We start from the raw sequence: 17,921 nt of genomic DNA on the forward strand, positions 1-17,921 counted from the left end.
TCCTGGTTTATCTCGTAGATACAAAGACTTATTAAAACTTCTCGAGCAAGACAGGTTGTGACCAATTCGTCAATTTCAGAGTGTTGCATTTGACAACTGCTTTCCCTGGGCCTCACGGTGGAATTCCATTTCAAAGTGTATCTTCAGATAAGTCCCCATGGCTGAGTTTAATTACATCTGCTAGTTCTGAAAGTAAGGTGACCTGCGTGTGGACCCAGTGTCGTCAGTTCCACATAAGCAAAAAGCATCTGAGTACATGGTTTTAATCCTCCATTACACTTGGTTCGAAGAAAAAGGGAGGCGTACATTAGATATAAGAAGCATGGAGTTAAGGAGATGTTTGAAAGATACATTGAATGTAAGAGGAATCTTAAGAGAGGAATTAGGAAAGCTAAAAGAAGGTACGAGAAAACTATGGCAAGCAGGGTGAAAACTAATCCAAAAGAGTTCTACAAATATGTTAATGGTAAGAGGAAAGCTAGAGACAAAATTGGTCCCTTAGAAAATCAGAGTGGAAAACTGTGTGTGGAACCTAGAGAAATGGGGGAGATATTGAACAGTTTCTTTTCTTCGGTATTCACTAAGGAGAAGGATATTGGGAGATGTGGGATAAAAAAAGCAAATTGGGTAAATATGGGGAATATAGAGATTACAAAAGGTGTAGTTTTAAGGCTTTTGAAGAATATAAAGGTGGATAAGTCTCCGGGACCAGACGGGATCTTCCCCAGGACATTGAGAGAAGTGAAGGAGGAAATAGCAAAGGCTCTGGCGGTAATTTTTCAAATGTCATTAGATATGGGGATAGTGCCGGAGGATTGGCGCATTGCGCATGTGGTTCCGTTATTTAAAAAGGGTTCAAGGAGGAAGCCTGGCAACTATCGGCCTGTAAGTTTGACGTCTGTGGTAGGTAAATTAATGGAGAAAATTCTTAGAGATAGTACTTATAAACATCTGGATAGACAGGGTCTGATCAGGAGCACTCAACATGGATTTGTGGGAGGAAGGTCATGTTTGACCAATCTGATTGAATTTTTTGAAGAGGTGACTAGGAATGTGGATGAGGGTAGCGCAGTGGATGTTGTCTATATGGACTTCAGTAAGGCCTTCGATAAGGTACCACATGGAAGGTTAGTTAGGAAGGTGCAGTCTTTAGGTATAAATTTTGAGATAGTCAAATGGATTGAACATTGGCTGAAAGGGAGAGGCCAGAGAGTGGTAGTGGATAATTGTCTGTCAGATTGGAGGCCGGTGACCAGTGGTGTGCCTCAAGGATCTGCATTGGGCCCATTGTTGTTCGTTATATACATTAATGATCTAGATGATGGGGTGGTGAATTGGATTAGTAAATATGCAGACGATACTAAGATAGGTGGAATAGTGGATAATGAAGAAGGTTTTCAAGGATTGCAGAGGGATTTGGGCTGCTTAGAAAAGTGGGCTGAAAAATGGCAGATGGAATTTAATGCTGATAAGTGTGAGGTGCTTCATTTTGGTAAGAAGAATCAGAATAGGACATATGTGGTAAATGGGAGAGCATTGATGAATACAGAAGAGCAGAAAGATTTAGGAGTGACGGTACATCATTCCCTGAAGGTAGAAACTCACGTGAATAGGGTGGTGAAGAAGGCTTTTAGTATGCTGGCCTTTATCAATCATTGCATGGAATATAGGAGTTGGGAGGTGATGTTGAGATTGTATAAGACGTTGGTGCGGCCTAATTTGGAGTTCTGTGTGCAGTTCTGGTCGCCTAATTATAGGAAGGATATAAACAGAGTGGAGAGAGTGCAGAGAAGGTTTACCAGAATGTTGCCTGGGTTTAAGCATCTGGAGTATGGGGAGAGATTGGACAGATTGGGTCTTTATTCTTTGGAGCGTAGAAGGTTGAGAGGGGATTTGATAGAAGTATTTAAGATTATGAAAGGGATAGACAGAATGGATGTGGATAGACTATTTCCATTAAGAGGAGGAAAGTTTAAAACAAGAGGACATGAGTTAAGAATTAAGGGGCAGAGGTTTAGAGGTAACATGAGGGGGAACTTCTTTACTCAGAGAGTGGTAGCTGTGTGGAATGATCTTCCGGGAGAAATAGTGGCGGCGGAGTCAATTGTATTATTTAAGAAAAGGTTGGACAGGTATATGGATGAGAAGAAGATGGAGGGTTATGGGCATTGTGCAGGGAGGTGGGACTAGAAAGGGGTGTTTGGTTCGGTGCGGACTAGAAGGGCCTAATGGCCTATTTCCGTGCTGTAATTGTTATGTTATATATATGTTATGTTAATATAAAAGATAAAAGGCTGTCAATTTATAACAGAGAGGCAGAAAATATGTTTTTGCCCGAGGGTCACAAGTCTGTATGACCAATTGCCCCCACCTCTGGCAGCTTGGAAAGCCACTTGTTTGGGTGCATTCAGGGAAAAGATTGACGGGTGTTCGATTAGTCGGGGCATCGCGGGGCTTTCGCCAAGGAGTAGGCCTGAGTGGGAGGGTGGATGAGAATTGTGGGGGGTAGGGTATGGAGTTGTCGGGCCGACTTCTGCTCCTTCCTCTCACGAACTGCCACCTTTCCCTGGCCGATGAGCGCACGTGTGCATAAGGTGAGCGTGCGATGATTTTGGTGGTCGGGAGCAAAGGTCTGGTGACCACAACGGCCCAGGTTTGGCCTCACATAACTGCATCACGATCCAGTTTTGCCCTAAATCACCTCTGTGATTCTCCATATTTTCAGACATCCATCTGCTTGTTTAATTAACCTTTTATTAAGAACAAAAGTTTGCAAAAATATATTGGCAGTTTAGACTGATGGCGGGGGCACAGGAGATGATCGAAATCGGAGGGCGAGCTTCCAGGCGGGCTCAAATGGAGCTGTCCTCATCATCAATTCCATGTTCCTGCTCCTCCTGGTTCGTGATCAACGGCTGCAAGTTCTGCACCTGGCTCCCTGCTGGTGAGAAACAAGTGTGTCTCAGGTTGGAAAATGCTCAAGAACCTTGTCTGGCTGGAAGGGGTTGGGCTCATGTTCAACGCTGCAATGGAGCCCTCATTCAGCAGCTCGATCCACACCCCAACTGCTCTCTGTGTCAATAAGGTTCCCCCTAAACCTTTCCCCTTTCACCCTTAACCAATGTCCTCTACTTTGTATTTCACCTACCCTCAGTGGAAAAAGCCAACCTACTTTTATTCTATCTGTCCCCATCATAATTTTAAATACCTCGATCAAATTTCCCCTCATTCTTCAACCCTCCAGGGAATAAAGTTGCAACCTGTCTAACCTTTCCCATGTAACTCAGATCCTGACGTCCGGGCAACATCCTCCATCAAATCTCCCCTCATTCTTCTATGTTCCAGGGAATAAAGTCCTAACGAGTTTAACCTTTCCCTGTAACTCAGTTCCTGAAATCCGGGCAACATTTACTCTGCACTCTTTCAATCTTATTGATATCTTCCCTGTAGTTATGTGACCAAAACTGCACACAATTCTCCAAATGTGTCCTCACCAATGTCTTGCATAACTTTACCTTAACATCCCAACTCCTACACTCAATACTTTGATTTATGAAGGCCAATATACTGTGTTAACAACCCCCATCTTGTGATGGCCTGGTTGGTGTAGTGATTAGCACCAATGATCAGGACTGGGGTTTGAATACCACACTTAAGCAATTCCTTACTACTCACAGAGTCACTATGGCATAGGAAATACTTAAAGCGGCTGACCCAGCCAGCCTTTCTCCCCGTCATCACTGCCATCCCCCCCTCCTTTCTGCACTTATCGTTCTTAACCCTCTCCACCACCCCCTCCCCCCCCCCCCCCCCCCACTTTCTTGTTCGGATACCCGCTGGGATTAAAGTAAAAGCTGCAGAATGCTGGAAAAACTCAGGTCAAACCGTGTCTTTTAGGCAGCAGAGAGAGACATCCCTGATGTTTGGGGCTCGAGGCCCCGTACAGCTCTGTGGAAGCTCCGCAAGGCAGCGCCTACCCTGAAGGAGTTCGCCTGCACTCTCTGAGGGGAGTTCATGGGATCCTCTCCCACTGCTGCCCATCACTGCTCTCAAGCTCGACGACCTCGATGAGGGCTCAAGCCCAAAATGTCAGTGACACGTCAGGCCCATAAAGGAGACTGTTTGACCTGCTAAGTTTTCTCCAGCATTTTGTGCTTTTACTGAGCGCTGCTGGGATGATGGGACTTGCTGATCCAATTTAGCCTGTCACCAGCCATAATTCAGAAATGAGGTCTCCCGTTCCAACATCAGGGAGAGTTCCCAAAACCTCACCTTTGCGATCCCAAATGTATCCAGATTTTCGGTAGCGATTTGCTAGGAGGAGCCCCATCACACAGGCGATGATCACGCCAGCGCAAAGCCCGATGATGCCCTTCCTGTTCAGCGCCCCTGTGAACCAATGACACAACGCCATGAGTGCAAGGGCCCACCGCGTTGTCCTCCGGGCATCTGCGCAGTTGAGAGGTCAGACAAGGCCATCAGGTCGCCCAATGGGAGGTGAGAGGCAGCTCCATGATGCTCTCAGGCGTTGAATCCCACCCGCAGACACAATGTACACACACATGCCACTCCCAAAAGCAAGCACACACTAGAGACTGGAAATAAAGGGGCATTTGAGGGATCCTTGGACGGACGCATGGATGAAAGAAAAATCGATGATTATGGGGTCGGCAGGGTTTTGTTTTATTGGGGGACGTCAATATAGGTCAGCACAGCATGGTGGGCAGAAGGCCCTGTATTACACTGAGGTGTTTAATGGTCTATGCAATACGCACATACCCTAAACACATAAAGACCCATGCATGCACGCATATAAAAACAGACACACAAATACACCTACTTGTGTCTTTGTATATTGCGGTATACACCAGATGCACCACTGCACAAACACACACACACACACACACACACACACACACACACACACACACACACACACACACACACACACACACACACACACCCACACACACCCACAAACACACAACACACACACACCTACAAACACACACACCCACAAACACACACACTGATAAACACGCACACACCCACACACACACCCTCAAACACACACACCCACCCATGCACACACACACACAGATACCAACAAACATGAACAAACACAAATACACATACCCACAAACACACACACACCCACAAACATGCACACACACAAACACACATATACATACACACCCACAAACACTGGCATTGGTGCTCTCTGGTTAGTCAGGGATCCCTTAAGGTGGTACGTGAGTGAATAACTTTGAGTGGTTAGCATAACACCATTACACTGATCAGAACCTAAGTTCGAATCCCGCATTGTTTGATAGGAGTTTGTACGTTCTCCCTGTGTCTGCTTGGGTTTCCCCGGGTGCTCCGGTTTCCTCCCATCCTCCAAAACGTACCGGGAGGTTGTATATTACAGGGGTGTGTAAATTGGGCCTGTGACCGCGCTGTATTTCTGAATTTCAATTGAGGGGTGAAGGAGTCCACTTGCTGAGCTGTTGAATTCTCCTGCCCATTGAAGCAATGGAGGTGAATACATTTATGACAAGGTTGAATGGATTTTTACATAGCAGGGGATTTAAGGAAAGTGGGGAAATGGCAGGTCAGTGGACGTGAGCCGATCATCAGATCAGCCACAATTGCATTGAATGAGAGCAGGATGGCTGACCAAAGCACACGTGGACATGGAGACTTGGGCGATTGACTTTAGATATTTCAGAAAGGACAGCAATGGTGGTAATAGGGCACCACGGTTGGGGTGTCGGTTACACAACACTGTAACAGAACCAGTGATCGGGTTTCCAAACTGGCGATTTCCGTAAGGAGCCTGAATGTCCTCCACCATGTCTACGTGGGGTTGCCTCCAGTGGCTTCAGTTTCCTCCCATCGTTAAAAACGACCGAAAGAGTTCAGAGAAAATTTACTAGAATGTTGCCCAGACTTCAGGAATTGAGTTACAGGGAACGGTTAAACAGGTTGGGACTTTATTCCATGGAGTGTAGAAGAATGAAGGGGAGATTTGATAGAGGGTGTTGCTGGGTCTTCAGGAACTGAGTTACAGGGAAAGGTTAAACAGGTTGGGACTTTATTCCCTGGAGTGTAGAAGAATGAAGGGAGATTTGATAGAAGATGTTGCCCGGACTTCAGGAACTGAGTTAGAGGGAAAGGTTAAACAGGTTGGGACTTTATTCCATGGAGTGTAGAAGAATGAGGGGGAGATTTGATTGAATAACTGAAGACATACCTGCAAGCTGGCGTCTTCGGGATGAAGGAGTGTCTGCCCAGGAGAGAAAATCATGATTAAAGATTACAAAGAATCTTGAAAGCATCCCATGGAATGATAGGAGACGGCAGAACTGAAACAGGCCCCCCCACCCCCCACCCGGCCTCTATCTAGAGCACACATGTCAAACTCTGGCCCTTTTGGCCTGAGATATAATTATATTTGGCCCGCAAGATCATATCAAAAATGTATTAGAGTTGGCCCGCTGGCCGCCGTGCCAGTATAGAGCATGCACAGTAACCGCTGTGTCCCAGGGCGAGAGAGAGAGAGAAAAATCCTGGTCCTTGAAAAGTAGTGGTGGGTGGTTTTATAAACACGCTGTCGTGACCCCCCGCCCATCCCCCCACCGCAGCGGGGCCTGGCCGGTGTCAGGGGAAGCCAAGGCCGCTTCCCAGCGCCCGGAACCCCAGTGGCACAGCATTTCTTGGAGCTGCAGATGGAGTCAGGATGCCGGAGGGAAGATTGGGGCTCCCCGCCGGGCGATGGGGGCGCCGGCCGCCGTGCGCCTTCCCACCGGACCAGCGGTGGGTGCCCGGAGTACACGTGGAGAGCGAGGCTGGTCGGGCAGGTAGGGTGGAACCCCCCGCCAATCTCGGGAGTGGCGTGGGCTGGATCGGGATTAGCCGCGCTCACCTGCTCCTCCACTGCTGACCGGGATCCCAGCGCAGTCCTGAGCGCGGAGACTGCCCTGGAAAGGTCCTGGGACACCGGCATGGAAAGAAAAGGGGGTCCAGGAGAAACTCAGCAGGTCAAGGGGGGTCCGGGAGAAACTCAGCAGGTCAAGGGAGGTCCGGGAGAAACTCAGCAGGTCAAAGGGGTATCCGGGAGAAACTCTGCAGGTCAAGGGAGGTCCGGGAGAAACTCAGCAGGTCAAAGGGGGTCCGGGAGAAACTCAGCAGGTCAAGGGGGGTCTGGGAGAAACTCAGCAGGTCAAGGGGGGTCCGGCAGAAACTCAGGGGGGGCCTGACCTCGCCAGGACCGTTGCCCACTCCCCCTCCCTGCCGCAGGCCGACCCGCGACTCATGGTGACGGGGCCGCTGATCCTCCGAGATGCCGCCCTGCAGCGAGAGCCGATGCCACCGCACTGTCGTTGTCCAACCCGATCGCCCGCAAACCCCGCCCTCCCGCACACAGGCCTGAGTAAGTATTATGAACTTTAATCTCAGGATAAAACGATCTTCCAATAGTTTCTTGTCACAGTGATAAATATATTCCTGGTTAAAAATGGTCCTGCACCTGGATACAAGCTCATTAGGCATAAAACTTGAAAAGTGTGTAAATCAAAGGATATCTGTACCAATGGAAAAAGTGCATGGCAAATAACCCTGCTAGAGTTCATGCCCACAATCAGTCACCCATTTGATTGTTTCAGGAATCATGTTATTCTCCCACATTCTCAATAGCCCTCAGATTTTACTATTCGACAGCACACTAGCAACGTTTGACAAATCCTCTATAGAGAAATATTATTTATTGAATATTTTATTTCTCATTTGTTAATGCTTCTGGAAATTGTTTATCCAAAACTATTATTAAACATTTATTTTAATAAGAAAAAGTTTAACATTACATATGTTGAAAGAAGAGAAAACATGCAGATGTTGTTGAAAATTTTCAATAAATATTTAGTTCGGCCCTCGACTTAGTCCAAGTTTTTAATTTTGGCCCTCCGTGAATTTGAGTTTGACACCCCTGATCTAGAGGGTCTGTTGTGTCATGATAATGAATATGTATGAGATGTATGCAGATAGAGGTTGAGCTATTAACCTGACCGGAAGTGAGAGGGCATGGGAGTGTTGTATGCAGGCGCGAAATGGTGGAATAATGGAAGCAGAGAAATAAAGACACGCTGATGTTCAACAGGTAAATCATGTGTTGATGGTGTTATCAATTTCCCATTTCGGGCCACAAATGTGACATTGGCGATGAGGAGAAACATTTTGGTTCCCACTAAACCTTTCCCCTTTCACCCTTTTTGGATTTTGAATCTGTGGCTTTGAGCTGGAACGTTTCATCATGGCAGTCACTGGAGCTGAATTTCTAGCACTTCACAGTGTTCCTCATTTTGACCCGACGGGCGATGCAAGCACTTTAAGCGTGAAGTGGAAGGAATGGCTTGAAGAGTTCGAAGCTTATGCCGACAGTCGTGGCCTATTTCTCGATGGGAGTACGGCGGACCAGAAAGCACAGCAGAGGGCGTTACTTCTTTTCACCGCAGGACCTGCAGTTTGGGAAACTTTTAAGACGCTTTCGAATACTGGAAGGAAGGAGGAATACCAGAAAGCTGTAGATGCATTGAATGCACATTATGTAGTGACACCGAATGCCACATTTCAACGCCATTTGTTTCGCAAAACAAAACAGGAAGATGGGGAAACGGTCGCCCAGTACGTGATGAGATTGCGACAACTGGCTGTTGAATGCAATTACGTGGCAGCTGATTTGGACAACCAGTTATTGGTCCAAGTCGTGCAGCACTGCAGATCAGACAAACTCAGAAGGCGATTGCTGGAAAAAGGGGGTGAGTTGAAACTTACCAATGCTTTAGCAATTGCTGCTGCATTAGAGGCTGTTGAGGGGCAATTTCATACCATGAAACTGAAAGACAACTCAAGCCAGCCCAGTAAAGACAAAGTAGGCCAACAAGTAAATAGGCTCTCACATAGCCATAGCCAGCCAAGAAATATGCTGACACGTGACTTGGAATGTTACAGATGTGGAGACAGAGGTCATTTTGGAAAAGACCCATGCTGTCCAGCAAAAGAAAGAGTGGCGGTAAAGACCACTTTGCAAAGAAGTGCAAAAGCAAGTCAAATGCAAACCAGAGTAGAGCTTCTAAGGGCAAAGCTTGGGGGAAAGGAAAGTCTCCTGGAAAGAAAGGCAATTATGGACAGAGAAAGCAAGGCACTATTCGCCATATAGAAGGTGACCCAGAAAGTGACGATGATGACGACAACCAGGATGGGCAGAAATAATATCAGTTTACACTGAATGATGACCATCATGAGAAAGTCACAGTGATAATTGGTGGTGTGACAGTTCCGGTCATTGTAGACTCAGGCAGTGACAGTAATGTAATTGACCGACACTTATGGGAGAAATTGAAAAAAAAAATCATTTGTACGTCAAAGAAGTGTTCAAAGAAACTGCATCCATACACAGCAACTAAGCCATTCCAGACCATTGGATGTTTCACTGCGACTGTTGATGCTGGTGACAAGTACATCGAAGCAGAGTTTGTTGTCATAGACGAGAGGGGAGAACCACTGCTGAGTAGACGCATGGCGCAAGATCTGGCAATACTTCATATTGGAGCTCGTGTCAATTCAGTTCAGTCATACGAGGATATGAAGCAAGAATTCCCCGCAGTTTTCCAGGGAGTAGGAAAGCTGAAAGGTTGACAACTAAAGCTAGCAGTGGACAAAACGGTCAAACCCAAGGCGCAACCAATGCACAGAACCCCATTTGGACTTCGTGGGAAAGTCGAGGCCAAAATCAAAGAGTTGATTGAGCAAGACATTATTGAACCTGTAGAACATTCAACGCAATGGGTCAGCCCAGTAGTGATTATGCCCAAACCAAATGGTGATATGAGACTGTGTGTAGATATGAGGATGGCCAATGAAGCTATAATTCAAGAACGACACCCATACCAACAGTAGAAGAAGTACTCCAGGAGTTAACAACCAGTCAGGTGTTCTCAAAAATCGATTTAAAATGGGGCTATCTTCAACTGGAGCTGGACCCAGAATCCAGGGACGTGACAACATTTGTGACTCACTGTGGATTGTACCGGTACAAGAGGCTATCGTTCGGCATCAATGCAACTCCTGAGATCTACCAGTACGAAATCCATCGAGTGATTCAAGGCATTCCTGGAGTTGCCAACATTTCTGATGACATCATAGTCCATGCGGCTACAAAGGAAGAGCATGACAGACGGTTGAGGCGTGTGCTATCCAGACTACAGGGGGCAGGCCTTACTGTGAATGGAGACAAGTTCCAGTTCGGTGTCTCAGAGATGGACTTCATGGGACACAGGCTTACACGGGAAGGACTGAACCCAGCTGATGCCAAGGTGAAAGCTGTTGCCGATGCACATGAACCCCAGAATGCAACGGAGATGAGGAGTTTCTTGGGATTGGTCAACTATTGCGCAAAGTTCATCCCTAATTTTGCTACACTGGCAGAACCACTGAGGAAACTAACCAGGAAAGGTGTACCATTCCATTTTGACCTGAGCTGAAGGAAGCATTCACAGCTCTGAAACAAAGTCTGACAAATGCCGATACTCTTGGGTATTATGATCCGGATGCACCAACCAAGGTCATAGTGGATGCTAGCCCTGTTGGTTTAGGAGCCGTGTTGGTCCAGACGCATGATGAGGGACCAAGAATCATTGCCTATGCCAGCAGATCTTTGACAGACGTTGAAAGGAGATATTCTCAGACAGAGAAAGAAGCACTCAGACTTGTATGGGCCTGCGAGAGATTCCATGCATATTTGTATGGCATTGAATTTGAACTCATCACGGTCCATAAACTATTGGAGGTGATCTATGTGCCAGGATAGAACGATAGGTGCTCAGACTCCAACCATACAAGTACAGAGTAGTCCACATTGCTGGTAAAGCGAACATTGCTGATCCGCTGTCCAGATTGTTGAAAGATGGATGCCCACAATCCAAGTCAGAACTGGGGACAGAAGCAGAGAGCTTTGAACGCTTTGTAGCTATCCAGTTGACACCGGGAGCTGTGACAATGAGGGAAGTCGAGAGAGAGTCCGAACATGACCCAGAACTCATGGAAGTTAGAGAATGTATCGAAAGTGGATAATGGGACAAGTGCACTCACAAGGCATATGTTCCCATTAGAGATGAACTTTGTTGCATCGGGCAGTGTGTGTTGAGGGGTTGTAGATTGGTGATACCACAGAGGTTGAGACCGAAGATCGTATCATTAGCTCATGAAAGACACCTAGGTATTGTTGGTACCAAGCAAAACCTCAGGAGTAAAGTATGGTGACCAGGTTGTGATAAAGACGCGGAGAAATTCGTCAAAACCTGCCATGGGTGTCAACTCACAAAGTAGGAGTAATCCCCCAGAGCCGATCCGGAGTACGCAACTCCCGACAGGACCGTGGATCGATGTAGCTGTTGATTTTCTCGGACCTTTACCAACTGGTGAGTCCATCATGGTAGTGGTAGATTACTACAGCAGATACTATGAGCACTCTGTGATGAGGTCAACGACCACTGGAAAAACGATACAAGCATTGGCAGAGATCTTCGCGAGACATGGATTGTCTGTTACGCTATACTCTGACAATGTCCACAGTTCACCTCAGAGACATTTGCTGAATATATGAGGACCACAGGCATCCACCATCACAAAGTAACTCCTAAATGGCCGCAAGCCAACGGAGAAGTAGAGAGACAAAATGAGTCCATCGAAAAATGACTATGGATCGCTAATGCAGAAGGACAGATCAGGAGAGAAGCATTGCTATCCTATGTAGCTGTCTATCGGGCAATCCCTCATGCAACCACAGGAAAAAGTCCAGCAGAAGTACTCTTCGGGAGGAAAATCTGCACAAAAATGCCCGAACTGAAGGAAATCAGGGATGACCAGGAGATGAGGGACCACGATGCTGAAAAGAAGGGGGCAGCAAAGCTGGATGCAGACTCGAGACGTGGGGCCAGGTACTCAGACATCATGCCCGGAGATAATGTTCTTGTGAGGCAAGAGAGTGGTGGTAAGCTGGACACTCCTTATTACCATCAACCTTACACGGTTGTATCTAGAAGCGGCAGTATGGTGACAGTCAGGTCTCCAGCTGGAGTCCTCTACAAAAGAAACGTGTCTGGTGTCAAAAAGTACCAATCCAGAGCAGCACCGAGTGAAGTGGTTGGAAATCCAGTACGAGTTGCTCAACCTGAGGGTCCAGACGACGTTCCAGAGGTAGTTACCAGTTTTCCCGATGAAGTGGCCAGAGTACCAGAAAGACCAGAGGCCGTAGCGAGCAGTGTTTCCGGTGCTGAGGGTGAGCAACCAAGTCGCGACAGTAGCATTGCAGGAAGGCTGAGACGGGACAGGAAACCACCTAAGCGATATGAAGATTTTGTGCCATTTTTCTAATCGTGCCCGCATTATCATGAAAGTGAAAGTTTGTGATAGTTGGAATGAGTTTCAATGAAGAAAAAAGAAGTGCATTGATTCGGTGGAAGCGCAGTAATGATACACGCCAAGGAAAAGTGGAAATGTGTGATGATTGTGAAAAAAAAAGAGAAATAATGAAAAGGGTGTACGCCGAACGCTGCCCTTGTGAAAAACGCAGTGAATGCGTATATGTGGAGGTCAGGAAGGAAACCATTGCGAACTCCGAGAAAGAGACCTTTGCGAAGTTGGGCTATGATTATCTGGATCATCGCTGTTTTGTTGTGTTTAGCGTCATTAGAAAAAGAAAATTGTGCGCCCAACATTTATTTTATACTTGACGTGGTTTGACTTTGGACCATCAGTAGCAGTAACCAACAATCAGAAGTATTTTGATGCAGGAAGAGGAATGATAAGGGGAACATTTGGACAGTGATTTTGATAAATACATCATAAAGTACATGTATGAGGGCTGTAAGAATTGGATTTTTGTTTTGGTCGACTATTTGGTATTAAATGAAAAAAAAAGTATAATTTTAAACGTGTACATTTTGCATATGAGGTGACCATTGTATTAGTATAACTACAGGAGAAATGTTGAGCCATTATATTGCATTTGGTTATAACATGGTTATGTTACATTTTGTGAAGAGGGAATTTGATGTTGCTTTTGTTGGTTTGAAGGCAGAAAAATGCTATTGATAGTGTTAAAGTGTTTGCATTTAAACAGAAAGAAGCACAGCAATGTATTATGTTCGGTGATATTCATACGAGATATACACTTAGATTGAAAGGTTAAGACACATAAAGATATAAAGTTTATTTCCGGTGAAAGGAGGGATGTCATGATAATGAATATACATGAGATGTATGCAGATAGAGGTTGAGCTATTAATCTGACCAGATGTGAGAGGGCATGGGAGTGTTGTATGCAGGCGCGAAATGGTGGAATAATGGAAGCAGAGAAATAAAGACACGCTGATGTTCAACAGGTAAATCATGTGTTGATGGTGTTATCAATTTCACATTTCGGGCCACAAATGTGACATGTTGGCTTAAGGGGTTAGAGCTCTGGTCTTGTAAACCAGGGATCGCCAGTTCGTTCATTTCTGCGACCAAGCGATGACTCTCAGCAGACCAAGTGAAAAAATTTCATGTCTGTTACAGTCCAAATGCAGCATAACATGACAATAATGGATGCCTTTAGCCAGGGCCGAACTATTATCCAAGACTCTCATTTATACAGGGAAATGCTTGCCCTGCAGCTGTCCGTGCGTGCCTGTTATGCCTGGTGGCGCACTTTGCTCAGTAGAACACTGTTTCATCGGGTTATACTTATACCATCAGATGACACACAATGAACTTGACTTGATAAGACCACACAGAGATGCTGGAAGAACTCAGCCGGTCTCACAGTGTCCACAGGAGAGAAAGATCTATTACCGATGTTCCGGCCCTGAGTCCTTCCTCAGAGATGCTGGAAGAACTCAGCCAGTCTCACAGCATCCACAGGAGAGAAAGATTTATTGCCAACATACATAGGGCCTGAGGCCTCCTTCAAGGAATAAGCAATTCTCAGAATAGAGGGTAGTAATTCAGATTCAGCGTCAGGATTTATTATCATGAACGAGTCCTGAAATTCGGACTTCTGAGGCAGCGTCACAGAGCAAACATTCAAATTATAACCATCTCACAACATTACTATAGAATAACAGTGCACGAAAAGTCAGGCAGTGCCTTTGGTTCATGGATCAGTCCGGAATCTGGTGGCAATGGAGAAGAAGCTGTCCTTGTTTCTTGTCTTCAGGCTCCTGGACCTTTTCCCTGATGGTAGCTGAGTGAAGAGGGCCTGGCCTGGGGCTGGGGGGTCTTTGAGGAGAGAAGCTGCTTTTTGAAGACCCTGCCTCATGTCGATGTCCTCGATGGAGTGAAGTCTGGTGCCCGTGATGTTGCAGGCCGAGTGAACGACCCTCTGGAGTTTATTCTTGTCCTGAGAGTTGGCATCTCTGTACCAGGCAGTGATGCAACCAACCAGAATGCTCAATACGGTCCACCTATAGAGGTTTACGAGAGTCTTCAGTGACAGACCAAATCTCCTCAGACGCCTTGTGCTTGTCACAAAAGTCTGCAGACATCGGGGTAGAAGTAAAGACACAAAATTCTGGAGAAGTTCAGCTGGCCAAACAGTGTCCTTTACGTAGCAATGGTAAAAATGCATAACTGAAGTTTCGGGCTTGAGCCCTTCATCAAGGTATGGGAAAATGCTGGCAGGCATCCAAACAAAAGGGTAGGGGGGGAGGGGTGGTGGAAAAGGCAGGAGATGATAGATGGAGAAAGGAGCGTGATGACAGCAGCGATGAGGGGGAGGAGGGGTGGCGGTATGGGTGGAGGGGGGGAGAGAGGGAAGAAGTGGAAGGGCAGGAAAGGGGAAGGAGAAAGAAAAGGTGAGCTGGTTTGCAGAAAACAGAGAAGTCGATGTTCACGCCATCTGGCTGGAGGGGCCCAGACAGAAAATACGTTGCTGTCCTCCAATCTGCAGGTGGTCAGGGTGGGCCATCGACAGACGCTTGAGTGTGGGAGTGCAACCTGGAATTGAAGTGGTTGGTCGCTGGGTAAAGCAGTCTCCCAGTCTGCAGCTGCTCTCTCTCCAACATCAAGAAGGCCACAAAGGGTGCACTGGATGCAGTAAATCAATCCTCTCAATGTGCAGGCATTGCTTCACATGAAAGGCCTGCTTTGGGCCTCGGTCCTTGGTGAGGGAGGAGGTGTGGGCACCTGTTTCCCCTCCTGTGGGCCACAGAAGGTTCTTGGTGGGGGGGGAGCAGCTGGGAAGGGATGAAAACATGAGGGAATCGTGGAGGCATCGGCCCCTGCAGAAGGCTGAGAAGGGAGGAGAAGGAAAGATGTGTCTGGAGGTGGGGTCCCATCATAAGTGTGGGAAATTCTAGTGGATGATGTGTTGGATGTGGAGGGTGATGGGGTGGGGTAGGTGAGGACAATGGGGACTCGATGTCAATTGCTTCTGCAAGCAGAGGGGGATAGGGCAAGTGAGCCGGAGGTGGACGAGATGCAGGTGAGGGTTGCGTCGATCGTGGTGGAGGCGAAGCCCCGTTTGTGGAAGAAGGCGGATGTTTCAAAAGCTCTGACCTCATCTTGGGAATATCTGGAGATGGAGAAATTGAGAGAAGGGGATGGAATCCTTGAAGGGGAATCAAGAGTGCTGGCTGGGGGAGAAATCTTGCCAACGAAAGGTGCTGATTGGATGTGATAAGAGGAGAGGTGAGAATGGATTTTGGCTTTATCAAAGGAGACTGGGGGATCAGGGGAGAATGAGAGAGAGAGAGAGAGAGAGAGAGAGGAAGAGAGAGCAAGATAGAGACAGAGAGAGAAAGAGACAGAGAGAAAGACACACACACATATATACACACACACACAGAGAGAGAGAGAGAGAGAGAGAGATACACACACATTTATATATATGTATATATATGCACGCACACACACACACACACACACACACACACACACACACACACACGTGCACGCACACAGACACGCACAAGACAGAGAAAGAGACAATGAGTGTGTGAGAGAGAGAGAAAGAGACAGATAGAGAAGGAAAAGGGAGATAGAGCGGGGTAAGGTGATGGGGGTAAGAAGAAGTGATGTGGGGGTGGTTTATGAAACCCAGTGAGGTCAATATTAACTCAGCTCAGTTGGCGTGGTGGTTAGCGCAACACCTTGACAGTGCCAACGAACAGGACCGGGGTTCGAATCCCGTGCTGCCTGTGAGGAGTTTGTACGCTCATCCCGTGTCTGCCTGTGATTATGTCCAGCAGCTCCGGTTTTCTCCTGCCACTCGAAACGAACTGGGGGGTGAGGCCAAAAGGCCATGTTACCATGCTGTCTGCATGCCATCAGGTCGGAGGGTGCCCCGGTGGAAGCCGAGATGGGGCACCTCCAAACTGCGGGTGACCTCAGTCCGGCAGTGCATGAGAGCGTGGACAGACACGTTCTAAAGGGAAATTGGCATCTCCTCACTCACAGGCAAAATCAATTTTCTCCTCTCCCGCTGTCAGATCCATTAACCCCTTGTGGTAAACCACTGGTTGTCTATAATTGTCTGTTTGGGCAAGTCCATTGGCCGACTACACTTGCAACCCCTCCCACAGGCTCCTTGATAACAGCAACTGCTCCACAGACCCTCCTCGGTGTAGGGCAGCTATGCAGGATGGACGTGCCTTTGTTCTCCAGTCAACGAAAGCTTGTTGATTTCTCAACAAGGGTCGTTTAAGTAATTGATGGTGCATCAGTTTTATTCACTAAAGAACAAAGGCTCTTCCATCCTGCTCAACTGCCCTGCACTGAAGAGGGGTGGGGGGGGTGTGGAACAGTATCCAGGAGCCTGTGGGGGAGGGCACAGGATAGAGTTGGCCGATGGGTACTTTAAATTGTAGGAGAGAGTGATGGGCACATAAAGAAGACTTGACTATGGACTACTTTAAATTGTAGGATTGTGGTGGGCACGTAAAGAAAAAGTATTAACCCATTTGAAATGACATTCCAAGTTTCCTCAGAAATTAAAAGATGTAGGTCCTGTTCCCAGACATTATCCCACCTAATCACACTCACTGGCCACGTGACATCATGTTTAAACTTCGAGAAGATTCGATGCTCATTTATCAATTTGAATGCAAATTTTCAAATAACCTTTTTGAGTGACTGATAATCGTTGATTTGTTACTAAGTTAGAACTGTTGACTCATCAGGTAATTTATCACTCTGTTAAGAATTCTGTCTTCCTTTTCTTTTTGCCCAAACAGCTTCATTCTTGGTTTGTGGGCTTAGATATTCCTTTTTTATAATAAAATATCAATGCAATATAATGAAATGATATGATTGAAATGTTGCACCTGTTTAGCTATTAACATATGTACATAATCTGGATTTTTGGATGTGAAGTTTCAACGTTAATAAAAATATTGAAAAATAAAATTTTAAAATTGTAAATGTGAAATCCTCTGTGTTCTTTGGCTAAGGAATCCCTGAGCTATGCCTTCCCCACTGACGTGTCGAAGGAGTTCCAGGGTCAATTCTAAATCACATGGCAAATAGCACTCACCCGATAGAGTCAATGGCACAGGGTCACTTGCCGTCGAATGTATCCACTCACTCCCCAGCAAGTATGTGTATCGGCAGGAATAATAGCCTTGATCGCCCTCTGCAATGTCCTTTAGGCTAAATGTGGCGGAGACATCTTCGGGTTTCAGCTCCTCGTGGGAAAGGTAAACGCTGTTCCTCAAGAACTCCAAACGCTTGTTTGCTTTGTGTCGCTGAATGCTGCATTTGAAGGTAACAGCGTCCCCTTTTGTAAACACGTCGTAATCCGGAGACAAGGACAATCGCGGTTTAGGACCTGAGGATGGGATATAATTCAAACACCTTAGGAAAAGAATACACGGCATGGATTGTAA

The 17,921-nt window shown here is 46.7% G+C and overlaps 1 protein-coding gene across 5 annotated transcripts in view; it reads right to left on the bottom strand.

Moving 5' to 3' along the window:
• Positions 1-2,737: 2,737 nt before the first annotated feature.
• Positions 2,738-17,921, bottom strand: part of LOC138758297 (scavenger receptor cysteine-rich domain-containing protein DMBT1-like) — a 141,159-nt gene continuing 125,975 nt past the window's right edge. For 4 of the 5 annotated variants that reach the window (XM_069927012.1, XM_069927011.1, XM_069927009.1 and 1 more), the window contains 4 exons: positions 17,570-17,863; positions 6,254-6,286; positions 4,273-4,389; positions 2,738-2,941 (listed from right to left, as the gene is read on the bottom strand). In XM_069927012.1, the coding sequence (XP_069783113.1) occupies positions 2,853-2,941; positions 4,273-4,389; positions 6,254-6,286; positions 17,570-17,863 (533 nt within the window). In that variant the 3' untranslated portion in view covers positions 2,738-2,852. The remainder of the gene's footprint in view (positions 2,942-4,272; positions 4,390-6,253; positions 6,287-17,569; positions 17,864-17,921) is intronic. The other variant, XM_069927010.1, reaches the window with a different exon arrangement.

This window comes from Narcine bancroftii, chromosome 3 (genome assembly GCF_036971445.1).
Source record: "Narcine bancroftii isolate sNarBan1 chromosome 3, sNarBan1.hap1, whole genome shotgun sequence".
NCBI lineage: Eukaryota > Metazoa > Chordata > Chondrichthyes > Torpediniformes > Narcinidae > Narcine > Narcine bancroftii.